Genomic DNA, 18,416 nt, shown 5'->3' with positions numbered 1-18,416 from the left:
GCAGTACTCCCCAAAAGAGATGGTACGCGAGAGAAGTCCTAGTAGGACGTCCTCCGGACAGTATCTATCTCCGCAGAAGCGCGAGGTAGAGCGAGCGCCGTTGGCAAAGTAGGGCATACCTTGGAAAGACAGGCGAGCATGTGACACTGACAATCGTCACCTCAAAGCATCTCCGCCAAAGTTCAATCACAATCACCTACGATACGCAAGCCGAACGACGCGATGGCATCTGAAGACGATAAGGTCGAGTTTGGCACGGCCAGTCCGCTGCGAAACCCTCTACGAAACCCGCAACCCCATCCCACAAAGAAATCGCCTGCCAGCATATTCATCCCCAGACCGAAGCCGAAGCAACAACAGCCAGCAGCGAGTGCGCAGCGGGTAGGACAGAGGTCAAGCGAATTTCGACCACCAGGCCAGCCTTCACAGTCCACCTCTTTGGCCGCAGCGCTCGGGTCCATGAAGCTGCAACCCAGCCGAACCTCCGATCCAGACTTCACCGAAATATCGAGACCTTCAAATGCGGCACTCAAGACCATTCATCCTCCTGCGAAGCCGACTTTCTCTTCCATGAATCCCGGTCCGCAATATCAGGCCTTCGTCCCTCCTCGGAATGTCGTTGACTTGACCAAGGCGGACGACGACAGCGATGCAGAGCATTTCGAGCCAGATGCGGGAATTCGAGCGAACACGGGGACGTTCGGCGCACAAGACCCATACATGTATGTTGATGCGAATCAAGCAAGCGAAAACATCAAAAACCTGCTCGAGGGTGCCTTTGATGATGAAGACGACAAGGGTAGGACCCGACTTCGGCGACGCGTCAAGAAGGTGGACAAGCAGGAGAAGGAGACAAACAGCCTCGCTGATAAGCTCGCGGCGTTGAGTGTCAAGCAGACAGAAGAGGCGGCCGAAGAGGATGGCGAAGAGGAGGAGGAGGAGGACGGCACTGTCGATGGCATGACCGTCAAGCTACTACCTCATCAGGTGGATGGTGTATCTTGGATGATTGACAAGGAGATTGGAGTGCGAAAGACAAAAGGGGTCCTGCCAAATGGTGGCATCCTCGCGGACGACATGGGTCTGGGTAAGACTGTGCAGTCGGTTGCATTGATCCTCACAAATCCGCGGCCGGCGCCAGATGCGAAGCCAGAGCACAAGAAGCAGAAGTTACCTGGCAAAGAGATCGGCAAAGGCACACTTGTCGTTGCCCCTCTCGCACTGATCAAGCAATGGGAGGCGGAGATCAAGTCCAAAGTCACGCGGAGCCACGCGCTCAAGGTACTTGTACATCATGGACCAAGCCGCACCAAGTCCAGCGCGGAGCTGAAGAAGTACGATGTGGTGATCACCACCTTTCAGACTCTCACATCAGAGCACGCCGGATCGAACATGACAGTGACGGGCGGTAGCAGGATTGGCTGTTTTGGAGTGAACTGGTATCGAATCATGCTCGATGAGGCGCACAGTATCAAGAACCGCAACGCCAAGTCTACACAAGCGTGCTACGCGTTGGAAGGCTACTACAGATGGTGTCTGACCGGGACGCCTCTCCAGAACAATCTCGACGAACTGCAATCGTTGATCCGCTTCCTTCGCATAAAGCCTTACTGCGAGCTGCCAGCTTGGAAGGACGCCATTACCACGCCCATGAAGAGCGGTCGCGGTGGGCTTGCCATGCGCCGTCTACAAATCTTCCTCAAGGCCTTCATGAAGCGCAGGACCAAGGATATTCTCAAACTGGATGGTGCTCTCAACTTCGGTGGAAAGGGCGGGGAGAACAACGGCGGTATGCAGATTGTCAAGCGTGAAGTTCTGACGATCGAATGCGACTTCGACGCAGAGGAGAAGGAATTCTACGATCGAATGGAGGATCGGGCAGATCGTCGCATGCAGGACATGATGCACGATGGGAAAAAGACGGACTACATGGGCGCGCTTGTGCTGCTGCTCAGGTTGAGACAGATGTGCGATCATCCGCAGCTCATTGAGATGGCCATGACTAAGGACAAGGACGCCATGACGACTGGTATGCCAGTGTCTCAGCAGACCTCCAGATCTGGCGAGGTTGATGAGATGGATGCTTTGACTGCCCTGATGGGAGGAGTAACTGTGCAGGCTAAGAACTGTGATGTCTGCCAGGTCAGGATGTCGGATAGTGAGGCCAAGGGTGGAGCTGTGCGATGTACCGAATGTGAAGAGGACATTGCAGCGATGAAGAAGCCCAAGAAGGAGAAAAAGTCGAAGAAGACAATCAAGGAGCAGAAGAAGTCTGAGATCAAGCATGAGCCTCGCCGAGTCCGCAACCGCAAGATCATCGACGACAGCGATGATGAGGAGGAAGGTACCGGCGAGTGGATCGCGAACGAGCCCGAGAGTAACGTTGACTTGGGTCAAGCTGGCGGTACTGATGATGAAGACGCCGATGGCGGTGGTGAGAGTCTCAACACTATCGACTCGGACAGAAGTGAGGACGACACTTCTGACATTGAGGACTCGCCACCTCGTGCGAATGGGCGAGGGAAGAAAGCCATCATTGACACTGACGAGGACGCTCCCACTGATGAAGAAGACGATGACGATGACGAGGCATCAGACTCCGACGACTCGCCATCCGATTCAGATTCAAAGCCGACCAAGGGCAATCTCCTCTCCGGACTTGGACACACCAAGTCCGCCAAACACGCACCCTCCACCAAAGTTCGCCAACTCCTCCGCATTCTACACAAGGAGACTCCCGATCACAAAGTGATTGTTTTCTCGCAATTCACCACCATGCTCGACCTGATCGAACCCCACCTCAAGGCTACCAATATGCGATTCGTGCGCTACGACGGCAGCATGCGTCCGGACGCCCGCGAACAATCCCTCAACTCCCTAAGATCCGACGCTAAAACTCGCATCCTGCTCTGCTCGCTCAAGTGCGGCAGTCTCGGCCTCAATTTGACAGCTGCCTCCCGCGTCGTCATTGTCGAGCCATTCTGGAACCCCTTCGTCGAAGAACAAGCGATCGACCGCGTGCACCGTCTGAATCAAACCATCGATGTCAGAGTCTTCCGCTTGAAAATCCGCAACAGCGTCGAAGAGCGTATCCTTGAACTACAAGAGAAGAAACGCGAACTCGCCAACGCGGCGATCGAAGGCGGGAAGGGCATGGGCAAATTGTCTATGCAGGATATTCTGGGTCTCTTCAAGCGCGATGCAGAGCATGGGGAGCATAGCGCAGAGGATCGAAGGTATCATGAGAGATTTGGTGGAGATCAGAGACTCTTGGACTCGAACAGAGTGAGCAGTCCGGTGAAGAACACCGGAGTGTATGGAGGTGGGGGTACGAGTGCGCCTCGTCAACCGGCAGCGAAGAAGCCTGCGCCCAGGATGCACACCGAACATGATGTTTACGGGAGGAGGTGGTAGAGTGGGAGAAGACGAGTGAAGTGGGTGTTGACAACTTGGATGCAAGATTATGAGAGGGCCCTGGCCCATTGTAGTAGACTAGATACACGCGGGTTGGACACCATCGGGCCGAGCATGCGACTGTCGATGTCCATCATGGTGGTTGACGATGATCCGCTTCAATGAGACAGGGCGTTGCACATACAACACTTGGCCTCAAACGGCGCTGCTCGGACAAGAAGCCCGGTCGCCATGCCGTCCCACTTTACTCGCTTCTCGCACCGATCTAGTAGCGACTCCAACCCGTGCGTTCGCAGGCGCTCGTGCATCGTCGTTCTGTTTGACCACGGATCCGTCCTACAACTGCGTTCTAGAACTATTCGCTGGAGCTGACTAAGTACACTTTTTCCCACCTCCAGCAATCCCACGCCCGCCGTCATCCCAGCAGTCTCATCCAGTCACATCATCCCAACCCTTGCAGTGAGCAGATTTCCACTATATCCCACGACATGCCTCGATGTCGGCGGCAAATACCAGAAAGGGAGCGGAGGCAGGCGCGGAGCCGAATCAGATAAGATGGTCAACGTTCCTTGCTATGTGTCTCTGAGAACTATCTAATCCTTCTTTCAGCCTTTCACGGTGTCGCGTTTCTTTGCCGCCGCTTCTTTGATTCGTGCCCGGCCGCGAGCATTACGAAAAATGGACAAACTCGAGCGGAAGTTTGTGTTCAAGCTGGGTATGGTCGGGGCCCCTTCAACCATGATATTTGGATCCGACTAACGATTTGAATAGACCTGTTCATCATGGTCAGAAAACCATGACACTCCAGGCGGTGAAGTTTTCGGTCTGACGTCCGCTGCCAGGTCTATTGCTGTCTCTGTTACTTTTTCAACTACCTCGATCGAGCGGCTTTTCCCAATGCATATGTGAGAGATGGAGAACGCTACCTGTCAAGGAAGATCTTCTGATCGGAAGAACAGGTGTCTGGCATGAAAGAAGATCTCAACCTGGAGAAGAACCAGTACAGCATTCTGCTCTCCATGTTTACGGCAGGGTATGTGGAAGATCGCTTTCATTCAGAAGAGGAGAGAATTGACACAAACTTCGAATCAGATCTGTTGTCGCCCAGATTCCTCATAGCTTGATCATCCAAAAGGTCCCGATGCGGATATGGCTGCCACTGAATCTGGTCCTTTGGTCGGGCATTACGATGTGTTCGGCAGCATGCAAGACATACTCGCAACTGTGCGCCGTTCGGTTCCTTCAAGGCGCAAGTGAAGCCGTGGTGTACAGCGGCTCGATGTATGTTATGGGCTCATGGTAGTAAGTTTGACTTCTTCTCCTCTCGAAAAGAGCCCTGGGAATTGATATTCGACAGCAAACCTTCCGAGATCGCCAAACGCGCGGCCATCTTCACGGCCGTTGGACAGATCGGTAGTATGTTTGCTGGAATCATGATGACTGCTATGAACAAGTCTCTTCACTCGAACGCTGGTCTGAAAGGATGGCAATGGGTATTCATCATCAGTGAGTCGAGATCCGAGTGAGTCCTGCAAAGAGATGGTATGACTGCTGACGACTTCGCTAGATGGTTTGATGGCCATGCCGGTCGCTGTTTTCGGATTCGTGAGTAGAACCTCGTCTTCATCTCTTAGCGAGATCTAACATCAATCAGCTTTTCTTTCCCGACTTACCTGAGACAACGACGGTAACATACTTCTCCGACGACGAAATTAAATTCGCCATTGGACGACTGCCACCGAAGAAGAAAGATACGCACAAGATCGAGTGGCGTTCCCTCCTCGGCCGAGTCCTCAAACAACCTCACATCTACCTTCTCGTCGGCTTGTCAATCTTCGCATCCATGCTCGAAGCGTTCGCTTTCCAAGGCCTCTACCTCCTCTGGCTGAAATACAACAAGTCACGCTTCAACCAGACCGCAATCAACAGCTATCCCCTTGGCATACAAGGCGTGGCCATCGTCTCGCAGATCCTCGCCGGCTGGTTTATCGACTCCACGAACAAACGCATCCCCATCGTAATACTCTCTGCTGCCCTGCAATTCGTCGTTGCCGTCATCCTCCTCCAACGCAACATGTCTGACGCCGGTGTCATGACCGCCTTCTACCTTAGCGGCACGTCCTATATGGTCAATCCGACTATGTACGGCTGGGCAAGCACCATCTGCCAGCGCGCTGGCGATGATGCCGTTCGCTCCGTCATCCTCTACGCCATGTCCATGGGTGGACTCCTGCTGTATACCTTCTGGGGTATCGTAATGTACCCGGCCACCGACGTGCCATACTGGCAAAAGGGCTCCATCGCGATGATTATTGCCTGTGCCTTCTTCGTCGCGAGTGGCTTCTCTGTTCAATGGGTATGTGACTCGCCTTCCATTTCTTCTGCATCCGCGCATGCTGACCGAAGTCTAGCTCGACACAAAAACAAAGGTCGCCGCTGCGATTTCGTTGGATGAGGAGAGCGACGAATACAATCAAGCGCAGGAGGTCACCGAAAAAGCGAAGGTCGGGTGATGAGATGGAAGGGCCTGCTCCGTTTTCCTGTACCGGCCAATCGAGTACAGACGTACAATTGGACCTCGATCCTACTGCTGTATCATTCTTTTCGTTCCAGACCATGGAAGACGATATCACCCGACTGGGCGATGATTATGAGTGTTACCATACATCGACCAGAGTAACGTATACATATAGCATTACACCTTTGTATGCGCTGCTCATCAGGCATTGGTCCTGGGCAATTTCGTTTCTGCTTGTCAGCTTCTCGGTCCAATCGAGTGAGTCTCGTTACGCGGATCACTACTCGAACATCTCGTCTTGTCTGCAGTATGTCCTCATCGACATCGCAGACAACGTCATCGGCATAGTCGTCCGAAAGCAGCAATTCTGCCCATGCACGTGATGCGAAAGAATGCTTCGTTGAGTCAACAGCATCGTCATCTCGCGGAGTTCTCTCCATAAGGTAGCTTCAAACCTCCTGCACGACATCATCGTCTCAAAACAAGCCTTCGAACCGATGCAGAGGAGCGACATCCTTGCTGCTCCCAGGCCCGTCAGTCGCCGACCGGCTTGCCTCTTCTCGATGGACGCGGGTTGCCGACATGCACAGCCACAGCTTCGAAGAGAGGAAGATTCCGCTGCTTGGAAGTGCATCGCATCGATGCTGGAACAATCGGAATATTTCATCGAGAGTTACAGCGAAGCGCGGATTCGCCCAGTTGGAAGAAGCATGGGACTTCTCGGGGTATGCTTCCCACTTCCCGGAAAACACTCGTTCTTCAGACATGCAGACAAACAATGCAGTCCCTAAGCATTCGATCTCCATCGACACTGCGTACCTGGACCACCGATCCCTGTCTTCCCCTCATCTTGGCCAGAAGAATTGGACAAGTCACGCAGACAATCAAGAGGCCGCTTACACTTGGATTCTACAGGTCAGTTGATCAACTCCATCATGACGGGACGGGAGGGGAGTCGCTTCGTGTGTGCGTCGGGGAATGTCCGGCTGGCGCTGTGGCGCAGTAAGACTAAAGAGGACATGAATGTGTACTTTGGTACGTACCTCTACACAGTCACATGCCCAATTCACGACTTCACAGCCCCACTAGCATCGCCCGAGAAGCATGGCTGGGACGCGACCGGTCGGGACAACACGGCGAGATGCTCATGGGCAACATGCCGTGCCCTCGCTCATTCGCCCTTGTCTCCTCGTCTACGGATGGCCAGTGTTCAGCAATTTCTAAGCCTCAAACACAACTCGACATGGTTCGAAGAGCGACGTTTGGAGGTATTCAAGAGTGAAGCAGGCTTGCATCGAAAACGAATGCGTCCAGATTGCAACGACTCGACTGGGTGACGAAGAGAAGAGAAGAGAAGAACGCACTCCTTTGCTACATGCCTCTGCAAGACGGACTCAATCACTTCCACAGGTCGACTCCATACCGCTTGTGCTGCGCGGTATCAAGCTTGACCATGTTGACGAGAACTTCGCCGGACCAACTCATGATACACTTAGTTGACATGATCACTTTGGGCAAAGAGAACTTTCCTTGGAAACAATTCATGGCAGGATGCCTCCCGCTACCGTAGCAATCCTGCCCTACATCTCGAAGTGAAGACTCGAGCGTTCCTGTCGGTCGGAGAAGTTCTGTGAATGCAACCGCAGGTTGACCAAGGTGCCTGCTCCTACGTTGAGCGGGCCCAGACAAGTCCGAACCTCCTTGTAAACGTGCAGTGGCTGTGTGCTTGCATCGAACGGGAGCATTGGAGTTCACAGACAAGGTTCGCAGGACTCATCGGCGCTGCAAGGTAGGACTGATGTCTTGGTCGGCCTGAGACGCGATCTTTGTCTAAAGAGCTCTGCTCAAAGACCGAGTTGACAGTCAACGCCTCCTGGCGTATTCCCCAACACTCACCTTCACCACTGGCCGGGCAGTTCACTGGATATGGACCCTTTCGACAGTGACTCCGAAGAAAGTGCGCCGTCCTCGATCATCTGAGATTCCGGGAGCATGGGGAATTGAACCGGTCATCTGTTCGTCTTGCGGGGGATACTCGGGCCGCGGCTACGGTCTGGAAAGTTGGGACAGACTGGGGAGGGATCCTTGAGACCACGAGGGCTGGGATGAATGGTGGCATGGCGAAATTGCCGCCAGCGATGGCCTGGTAAGATTTGATGAAGTGCCGGTGCGGCGTGGGCACAAGATGCGACGTCCGAGAGGATCGCAAACACCCAGGAACAGCTGTGCAGGCAAAAGCTGTGTAAAATAGCTGATGAGCAGGAGTGTTGCGGAGAGGCGGAGAGATCACGAGCAATATTGGACCCTTGTGATCCTGGCCGTTAGCAGACCGGAATGGTTCAAGAGACTCCACCGACGGTACGGGGTGTTGAGGCTGAGGCTGCAAGGGAGAAGGCGATGAGCAGAGGCTGTACTTGGAAGATGCAGCGGCTCTCTACTGTGAACTTTTTGAGCAGATCTTCGGACGACACATGAGATTCGAAGCTCTCTCACACCCCATGCACGATGTTTTGACAGAGTCGTCGTATCATGGCAGAGATGAACTCATCAAACTCAATCGCCGACCGGAGGCCCGCCGACCGGAGGCCCGGAGTCGTCGAATCGGGCGTGTCGTGTCCGGCACGGTTCTGGAATTTCCGTGACTACCGTCAGAACAAGCTCGTTGCCCCAAATGCGTGGACTTGCTGGCTCCATCGTTGCTCCATTTCGTGTCATCTATGTCAACCAGGATCAAGATGCCGGCTTTGACACGATCTGAGGCAGCTGGCAGGGACGAAACGGGTTTGCGTAGCGTGGTCCTCATTTGGATCTCCGATCTCGTGTCACATGGTTGCAGTGAGTGTCTTCGAAATTGACGAGTAGGAGCTGATCGAAGGCTAGCTGTCACACTCGCTTACGACCGAACCCGTGAAGGATGCTATTCGATGCGATTAGCTTTCGTAGAACACCGCTCAACGATATCTTGACTTTGCATTCGAAGCAGAATCTCCGATCCGCTTGATATGTTCGATATTGTCGATAGTGAAGACGTTCCCAAGCTGCCGTGACAGCCCGACGAGTCAAGCCAACCAACCACGAATCTCAAACTTCAAGCGAAACAGCCATGACAGCCGGCAGAGACGACTCTTCCATGTGGCCGAGTTGAGCATGAAACGCCGGACACCTCTTCCGACGAGGATGACGTCCAAGTTGACTTCGAACTGTTCCACGTTCAGTCCTTCTCGGCTACGTGCATGAACATCTGCCGTCGTTTCGTCTTGCCTTCCAAAAGCGGTAATCGCTCTGAACCGATGACGCCAATGGCAAATGTTCGAAAACAACCACAGCGGAGTTGCCGCATTGAAGCACCTGATTGACTGTCCTCGCAACCAAGTGACGTAGACATCGTAGTTGAAGTCAGCAGGTGTTGTTGGCTGGCGGCCTATAGGCATTACTCCATATAGCCGACGGATGATCTTGGTCCTAGGAATTAGCGTCTCGAATGGCGCGGTTCCCCAGGATCGGGATCTCGCAGATATCGTGGATGTTGTTGGAGCTTGGTGCTGTCGATCAAGTGGTTGGAAGCTTTTGGAGTTGCCGTCAAGGAGATGGAGGTCGCACCGTATTTGCGGCTCATGTTGAAAGCGCCCATCAGCACGTGGAAGAATCGACTTCGCGTTGCTCGTTCTCGGTCATGTTATATGCGCCTCTGAAGACCAGCGAGAGCTGAAGGCAGAAGCAAAGAACCCTCAAGAAGAATCCGGGAGGAATGACTCCTGACGAATCGATGTGAGGCGTGTGAGTGACTTCCGCTCTCTCAAGTCTTCGGAATGCTTCCACGGCATCGTATCTTTCGACTGTGCCGTCTCTACAACTCACTTCCATTGACCGAGATAGCCCATCAAGCGAGACACTGCTGTCTAGGAAAAGCCAAGCGACGAAGATGAACCCTAGAGGCCCTCGCGAGCAGGGTGGTGCCACCACCGTGATGTCCAAGACATTCAAGAAGTCCACCGACGACCAAGGGTTCGGTCCAAGACATTCACTCACCTTCTGCAAAGTCTAATGACACCTGCACCATGCCCAAAGCAGTGAATACACCCCCAGATTTCTGGCGAATGCGAGTCGACCATCGCCGCAGATAAAGGCATGGGAATCTGGAGAAACGCATTCCGTCGAGCAAGCCCCAAGATCTCGCATCTCCAGAGTCGATGAGGGATCGAATGGTCGATGCGGAAGTCCTTCCGTCTGATCGTCGACCTCGAAGAAGCCAGCGCCTCACCACCACCGCGCCGACGTTCCAGAGCTGCTGATGATCACCGCGGTATGAAACCCCGGGCATGTGATCGAAGAGACAGAGACCAAAACGCCGACCCGGAAATCAAGCAACTCACGACGCGGGGAGAGAGTTTCTGCCACCAGTTGTAGCTCGGTCGATCACTCGCGCCCTCCTCCAAATTCTGGATCCCTGATCGGGTGAAGTCGGACGAACCACCGCCATGATGTTTCTGACTTCTCTCGGTCGAAGGCTTGAAGAAGCGGGTCCCGCTTTTGATGCTCGGCTCTGAACCGCGGGGGCGAGCGCAACGTTCTCGGTCTTATCAGCTGAACGTCGGTTGGCCGGGCAGTTGGACATTCGAACTTGTGGTGTCAACCTCGTACGGAAGTAGGAGAGCAGAATCGCGTTGCGTAGAACGAAGGAAGAAGTGGAGAAGAACAGGTGGAGGATTCCATCACGTAGATCTAAAGTTCCAGCCGGTCGCGTCGCGCGGCAGTTGAGCCTGCAGCCAGACGAAAAGCTTCTCGTACACCTCCGAATACACACTGCAGTAGGACGACGCGACGACTTTTGAGATGTATACATGTACAGCTGCAAGAGAGTCTGCACTCTGTAGATGGATGTATGCACCCTGCAAGCCGCCCGCCTGGTTCTTGCTTCTCAACCGCCACACTCCATGCAGATATCCTGCACCATCCTGCATGTTCTAAGCATTACAGTTCTCATCCCGGAAGAGCGGTCAGCGGATGAAGTCCAGTGCTGTGCTGTGCAGCGAGCGTCGTCACATGTTCAATCTCACTACTCCCTCACGGATATCCTGATGAGGTGTACTTGTACCTGTAGCACAAGCTTTTTTGTTGTTGACGCTGATGATACATGCGCGCGTCCTGCTTTGTACCTTTCAGATGACTTCTTGCTCATCCTGCATCGTGCATGCATTGTCCATCTGATAACATATGCGCGTGAGAGGTGTTGCTGCCTGATCATCGTTGTTGTAAGCTTCGAGCTCAGTAGTCGCACGCCATAGACAGTAGACAGGAGGTGGTTGAATGTCAGATGTGAATCTGTGTGTGTGCATTACAGGTCGCTGGACCGTATTTCCATCCCGCGGGATACATCTACCCACTTCCATTCTGCCCTATCTGACATCCAGGAGGTGCATTCGCCATGCTCTCTTCCCATCCATAGCCAGCAGCAGCAGTAATGGTACACCCATATCGATGATGGTATTACACCCGTTTCGCGACCCGATCTCCATCTGCCATCGCCATCGCGGAAAGCACCAGACTTTTCCGCGGCGTTGCCTTCCATCTCTGCCTTCTCCAGAGAATTCGCATATGTAAAATCTGTGCCGATGCTGGTATCATTGGAAGTAAAAGTAAAAGCAATAAAAGGCAGCGCATTGATGTCGCTCCTCTGAGGGACACCTCGAGTCCTCTCTCCATTTTTCGCTGAGGTCGCAGAAATTTCAAAAAATCAAATCGCTAAACCGCAGGACTGTTCAAAATCAAAAGAGTCTCCGGCGTGGGATGTGCACCGGAGATTGTAGATGCGATCACCACCCCTTTGCGTGATACTCGCCCAGGCCGGCGTGGAAGTAGTCGTTGGTGAACTTCTTCGTTGCGCCTTCCTTGTGGCTGAGTACGGGGCCAGGCTCGGGATGTTGCTTGAGGTTCTTCACATCATTCGACGTATGGCGACGTTTCATCGCGGCGAGGTTGCCCGTACTACGGTGCTGGCGCTCCCAGATGAGATTCTTCCGGAGAGACTCGGTCAATTCGGTCGAGAGCATATTCCGGCGGGTGGTTTTCGGAGAGAGGGCCATTTGTTGATGGGTATTGGAGGTGGTCATGATGATGGGTTGCGGACGGGTTTGTTGGTGGCCAGGGATTTGCAGGTGGGAGCTCGGTTCGGGTGATGTTGCGACGGAGGGACCATTCGGAGTGGATGTTCGTGATCGTCGAAGAGCAGGGGTCGATCGAGACGCGGCGTTGGCGAGTGCTCTTGCCCGGTCGGGTTCGTGCATGAGAGTGGTGAGAAGTGATCTTCGAGAGGTGAGGTTCGGTCGAGAGTCCACACGTTGGAAGAGTCCCTCTCCGTTCACTGATGACGGTCCTGATTGCGCATCGTCAGAGTCCTCCCAGTCAGACGAGTCGTCGTCGTCGTCAATGGCACTTTCAGAAACACCATCTTCATCCTCATCGTCAGAACCAAATACCGAGCTGTACTGTGCAGGTCGGGCCACGGCGACCTCATCCTTGAACGAGGCCTTCTTCTTGCTCCCAGTGCTGGTTAGACTGCCTGATTGTCGTAGACTCTCCGACAGGTTGCTGCGGTGCATGTGACTATCCAACGAGCTCTCATCCTCACCAGAAGAAGTGCCAATAGTGAACATCGGGCCCTTCCTCTTAGGTGGCTGTTGCCGATATTGTGATGAAGTCTTCAAGATGGGAGTCGGTTGCGTAGCAAGGGTGGTCTGTGAGCGATATGATGAAGGCGCGCCACCTGGAGTGAATCCTCGAACGATGCTATGTGAACTCATCTCAGTGGAGGAGCTCTCCTGTGAGCCAACCACCTGTGATGATTGAGAAGCTTCCGAGTCCTGTGACCCGTGCGTACCGACGGTCGAAGCAGATGATTCCAGCACTTGCGACGAGGTCAGGTTTTGCGGGGTAAGATCTTGTGTGGATTCGGTGGATGGTGACGGCGTGGGCTCGTGAAGTTGTGATGTGAATGTGGTTGGTTCCGACGCGGACATTGACGGAGGCATTGGTAGCTCGATCGGCTCCAGTTGTTTTGTCTCCTTGATTGAGATGACAATCTTTTCGAGGTCTATCGGAGTAATGTGTTTCTCATTGCCACGACTTCGACCACATTCGGCGGTGATATCGGCGTCGGCGGAGTGGTTGATGCGAGGGGCAACGGGTGATGACGTTTCAAATTCCTCTTCCGACGATGCGGAATCCAGGCTCGAGGATAGCGCGGGAACATTCTCCTCGCCGCGTGTCGTCGTTGCCACTAGTGTGGAGTGTCGTGTTCGGGATGGGAGAGAACGGCGGATCGAGGAGGAGGAGGAAGGTGCGGCGTGAGGGGCGGAGGATGTCGATGCGGGCGCGCAGCAGAACGTTTCGCGATTCCAGAGTCGCCAGCTGAGATTTTCGAGACGCTTGCCGTCTTCCATGGCGTGTGATGTTTTGGAGAAGAGCGACCACTGCATTGCGATGTCAGTGTATATGTTGCATTGATCGCAATATGCGCCGCGGTAGGTTAGAGTACGCACCATGCCAAAGAGGTTCTCGACCGAGCGTGTGTCGATGGTGTGCAACGCCGGCACCTCGACTCGTAATAACGAGTGTTCGGGTCGAAACGGCATGGCGGCGACGGTGGGGTGGAGAGGAGGAGCGCGAGGAGGAGGAGGGAAAGACCACGAGGAGGACGAAGAGTGGTAGTGGTCGGCAGTACGGTATTATTATTGGGGGTACTTCCGGGTGGACGAGATCTCTGGCTGAAAGCAGCTTTCGGCGGTCCCGATCGTGACCGATTGCGTCAGGTGCTCGCGGAGGAGGAACAACCTTTCAATCAGTACAAAGGTACACCGGCTATTCGCCTCGCACATGAAGAAAGACCCGGAAGAATGCAAATCGGAGCTGAGCGTCGAGAATAGCGTTGCGGTCGTATGTTAGGGGGATGGAAAGAAGAGTCGTTTGGCGGTATGAATTGGCCGGTGGGTGGATGGCAAGATGGATGGATGGATGGATGGATGTCGGTGTAGGGAAACAGCAGCACGTTGCGTACCAGACGGTCGGAGCAGCACGGCGGATCACATTCACAAGATGGTGGGAGGGCAGGCTCATGGGTAATATGCCTCTCAGCTCTAGAACTAGTAACAAGACTAGCCTCCTGGTCTCAGCTCAAGCACCAAGCATCCAGCACCTCCCTCCCCAAACATCCGATGCGGGATGGCAGTCTGGCAGATCGTTCCGGCGCCTGCTCGGGTGCATGCAACTCTACTTTCGTACCCAAGGAACACGGTAAGTCGACCTGACTCCACTCTCACTAGTCCCACGGCTCAAGTCCGCCCGCGCATAGGCCACAGTCACACGTCGCATTTGCATCGCTTCGGATTGGTTTGACCGGCAGGGGCCATGCACCGCCGACGAGGAGTCAAGACACGATCGCTCCCTCTCCCGCTGTTCCCCCCTTCTCACCACCCGAGCCATCCCTGTTCCCCTCCACCGCCGGATCTGGCCCTGTCCTGTCCATGGATGTCCTGGTTCTGTCCGGACCTTGACCGACTTTGCGATGCCGACCGGTGGCTGCGATGCGGATGCACGTGTCTCGAACCTAGTCTCCGCAGTCCGCGACCGCCATGGCCATGGCCAGCCAGTCGTGTTTCGTGTCATCGCCAATCGCCAAACCTGATCACAACGACAACTTGAATCGCTGGCAAATTCGCGACGTGTGTCGTGGACTGTGCCCTACAAGGCACCGTTTGATCCATCTGTGATTCTGCGATCGATCGTTCCAAAAAACGCCGGCCTGTGAATGTGACAGAACTCCACACTCCGGGGGTTGACAGCAAACGCCGGTCACCTCGGCACCTCTGGGTGGGTATGCCTGGGATTCGAATGCGACGCGCGTGGGGGCTTGGTGTGTGGCGTATACATCATTCATCATGTGACAGAGGCGCATGCTTCGTTTCTCGGCATTTGAAAGGACAAGACGATCCAAGAGACCGTCTTCTTCGTTACCATTATTAGACGAGGACTATTTCGTATACGAAGTATTCTTACTGTTGGGCACCGCCTTATAAGTACTTAGGCCTTGTTTACCTCGCCACTATTAATGTAATAATAGTAATAATATAACTAGGATAATAGCTAATAATATAGTCGTTTACTATAGTTAGGGCAACTATAGCTCTATTATCGTTCTATAGTTGTGTTAGCCATCGGATTACCGAATACGGACGTTAATAGTCGATCGCTTAAATAAGTATCTTCGAGTTACTTATTCGTATAAATAATAGCGCTAGTCTACACGTTCTTAGTCGCGTTATCGTAACCTCTACCCTACGTTGCTACTATATATCTTATAGCGCTATAGCGGCGATATTAGTCGAAGTAGAGCTAGAAGCGGCGTTCGAAGGGGTAGTAGAAGAGGCGTTCGAGTCGGCATTATCGTAAGAGCTCGAGAGGGCGTAGAGTCGTCCGCGGAGGTTACGAGTAATACTAGGGCTACGATACCGTCTACTAGGCGTAAGGACGACGATAACGGATCGCTTTAGAGGCGCTCGCATATACTACGATATCCTATATAGACCTAAGAAGTATACGAGGATAAATATATAGCTAAGGAAGGAGGTGTTATAGAAGTTAATAAGGGCTCTTAAGGATAGGGGACTTACTAGTAAGAAGGTTAGTCCTATAGAGCAGGTTATAGTGTTTCTATATTATATCGCTTATAATACCTTATTCGAGGTATTACGGTAGATCTTCTAGTACTCTACGAGGGGGTTCTATATCTATATTAAGAAGATTAGTAAGCTACTCTACGAGATAGCTAAGGAATATATATAAGTACTAATAGAGCCGGACGTACGATAAGATAAGCTAGACGACTCGAAGTTCTAGCCGTTCTTTAAGGACTATCTCGGAGCGCTAGACGGCTTATACGTACCTATTAAGGTACGTAGTATTAATACTAATAACTACCGTAATCGTAAGGCTAGTATATCGCAGAATGTACTAGTAGTCTACGACTTTTATATACGGTTCGTATATATGTTACTAGGCTATAAGGGATTAGTAAACGACATATTAGTCCTTAATACTACCTCGAAGAAGGGCTTTAAGGTACCGGCTAGTAAGTACTACCTCGTAGACGGAGGTTACTCTAAGAAGAATCGCCGTATACTAGTACTATATCCGAAGACTCGCTATTACTTACGTAAGTTCGAGGCTACGTAGTAGAAGCCGCGTATAAAGGAAGAGCTATTTAACCTCCGTTACGCGTAATACCGTAACTATATTAAGCGTATCTTTAGTATTAATAAGCTACGCTAGAAGTGCCTTACGAACGGCGCTAATAAGGGCTATAGTATCCGTATAAATGCTCGCTTTGTCGTCTACTACTACGTATTATATAACTTTATATATACTAATAGCTAGTCGTTAAACTCTAAGGGTTAGAACTAGAGACCGGCGAATATTAATATCGGCTTCCTTAGTCGTAATAAGGCTAGTAATAGAGTTCCTAAGGGAGTATAAGATACGGCGATAGTGCAACTACGTAACGATATTACGACTACTATATAGGAGTAGTATAAGGCGACAATTAATTATAGAGTTAAGTAATAAAGGTAGAAGGTATAAGGAAACGTAAACTCGAAGAATTAGATAACTTCTTAATTAGTTATACGGTTTAAGGGAGGAAGTGTCGGGAGAAAGTGCTAGATTCTAATACCTCTCGATGTTGCCCCTTATTAGCTCCTACCTAATTAGGAAATTTCCCTACTAAAATATTAAAACACCTCTACTAAAATTAATAGTATATACTATACTAGGACTTTTATATATATTTTGCCGTATATAGCCTCCCGACCGCTCCTCTACCCCTTAATTAGTTACCCTCTTAGACCGTACGTCTAAATTCGAGCTTTAGCTCTAACCTTAATTCTATACCGTTTCTTAACCCTTCTACCTTTACCGATATTAATAACCGCCCTACGACGACGCCTACGAATACTACGACGGATTCTACTAACTCGACTACGACGGATAATCCCCTACGAGCCCCGATACTAGCTAACCGCTTAGCGTAAGAGATAGAAGCTACTAATAATAATAAGGAAGCGGACTTAGAAGCGGCTACTATTAAGGAAGTAGATATAGAAGAGGCGTCTTACCGCGCCGCGGCGGCGGCGGCGGCGGCGGTAGCATAAGATCCTTCTCGGCCTTAACCTTCTACTTTACCTAATACTCGAGGAAATTACTAGCTATACCGGTAACGAGCTCTACGTTCTTACTCGCTAGTAACACCTTCTTAATAAATAAGAACCTATCCTTATCCGACAGCTTCTTAAACGCCTTATACTCCTAGCATTTTATAACCGCCTAAGTTAACGCCGACTACGGAGCTACTAGTATACGAGTCCTCGATATACTATATACTTCTATAGTACGTCGCTACGACGTAGAGGATACTATTAATACTTAGCTCTTAATGTCGAAGTCCGGACTATCTATTAAGGACATTACCCTCTCGTAAATACGCCGTAGCTCCTTAGTCCTACTCGAACTTACTAACGGAGTTTTAGGTATAGGAGTCTATCGTTTCGTAGGCCTATTATCTATCTCTTTAACCTTATCGTCGTCTACCGGCTCCGCGGATTCCTCGTCCTTAAGTTCCCTAGGCGGCGGTATATCCCTTATAAGCTTATCTAGCTCTATAGCCTTATTGCTAGTCGCTAAGTTGTTAGCCTATATATACTCGTATTACTCTACGTAGAGCGGTAGCTTCGACCGGAACTTCTTATAGTACGAGTACTTAGTATAGTGCTCGTCTTCCTTCTCTTTTATTAACCGTAGTAGACTATTAATTAGAGAGCTCTAGCCGCTAATATAAGACAGATAGTTAGTATATACCTTCTACTACTTCTTACTATTACCGATCTTATTCTCGGTCTACTTCGTAGTAACCGTTACGCTATACTTATTATCCTTAGACAACCGCGTCGTAAGCTCTAAGATGTCAGAGGCTGGTGTGAGGACACCCTCACGATAACGCCCCCTACCTGTCCCAACCTGGACTATCCTAGCACTACAGATTACCGGTGCTATCTTATCTAGCTTAGACTAGGACATCCTGTAGAGGGACGAACCTCACAGGCGCACGATAGCCCCCGAGCGGACGTTAGACTGCGACCGGTGCCTAGTCTAGGCGGAGGGACGTATTTAGTAACACGAAGGGCGGGTACATAGCCTCGGGGGACGCTCTTGTCTATTCCCTTCCTTATCGAATCGACTCGTTACATTCTACAACTATTTGTTTTCGGTACAAGCCTACATTCCCTCTCGAGGTGCTTCTAACATTCGATTCGATTAAAAACAACCGTATAACTATACCGAAAACTACCGACATAGCTCTAAAGGTTACCCGTCGTTAGGACGATTCCCTTCCTAACACCTCCGCCTAATAGTAGGCGAGCGCTTCCTCTACGGAGCT

At 51.8% G+C, this 18,416-nt stretch overlaps 3 protein-coding genes across 3 annotated transcripts; 2 read left to right on the top strand and 1 right to left on the bottom strand.

The window, feature by feature from the left end:
* Positions 1 to 222: 222 nt before the first annotated feature.
* On the top strand, positions 223 to 3,637 carry MYCGRDRAFT_99912 (SNF2 family DNA-dependent ATPase domain-containing protein; the record flags this gene model as incomplete). The annotated part of the gene is made up of 2 exons (XM_003853380.1): positions 223 to 2,506; positions 2,702 to 3,637. The coding sequence occupies 2 exons, from the start codon at positions 223 to 225 to the stop codon at positions 3,412 to 3,414; spliced, it is 2,997 nt and encodes a 998-aa protein (XP_003853428.1).
* Positions 3,638 to 3,949: 312 nt separating this feature from the next.
* MYCGRDRAFT_71103 (uncharacterized protein) lies at positions 3,950 to 5,869 on the top strand (the record flags this gene model as incomplete). The annotated part of the gene is made up of 9 exons (XM_003853381.1): positions 3,950 to 3,972; positions 4,024 to 4,129; positions 4,186 to 4,199; positions 4,257 to 4,319; positions 4,374 to 4,447; positions 4,507 to 4,716; positions 4,772 to 4,920; positions 4,982 to 5,019; positions 5,069 to 5,869. The coding sequence occupies 9 exons, from the start codon at positions 3,970 to 3,972 to the stop codon at positions 5,867 to 5,869; spliced, it is 1,458 nt and encodes a 485-aa protein (XP_003853429.1).
* Positions 5,870 to 11,745: 5,876 nt separating this feature from the next.
* MYCGRDRAFT_92539 (uncharacterized protein) lies at positions 11,746 to 13,563 on the bottom strand (the record flags this gene model as incomplete). The annotated part of the gene is made up of 2 exons (XM_003852931.1): positions 11,746 to 13,401; positions 13,471 to 13,563. 2 exons carry the CDS (start codon positions 13,561 to 13,563, stop codon positions 11,746 to 11,748), a joined length of 1,749 nt encoding a protein of 582 aa, XP_003852979.1.
* Positions 13,564 to 18,416: the final 4,853 nt, after the last annotated feature.

The sequence above is a fragment of the Zymoseptoria tritici genome, chromosome 4, assembly GCF_000219625.1.
Source record: "Zymoseptoria tritici IPO323 chromosome 4, whole genome shotgun sequence".
NCBI lineage: Eukaryota > Fungi > Ascomycota > Dothideomycetes > Mycosphaerellales > Mycosphaerellaceae > Zymoseptoria > Zymoseptoria tritici.
Note: the sequence above shows the minus strand (reverse complement) of the source record. Positions and strands in the feature narration are given on the sequence as shown.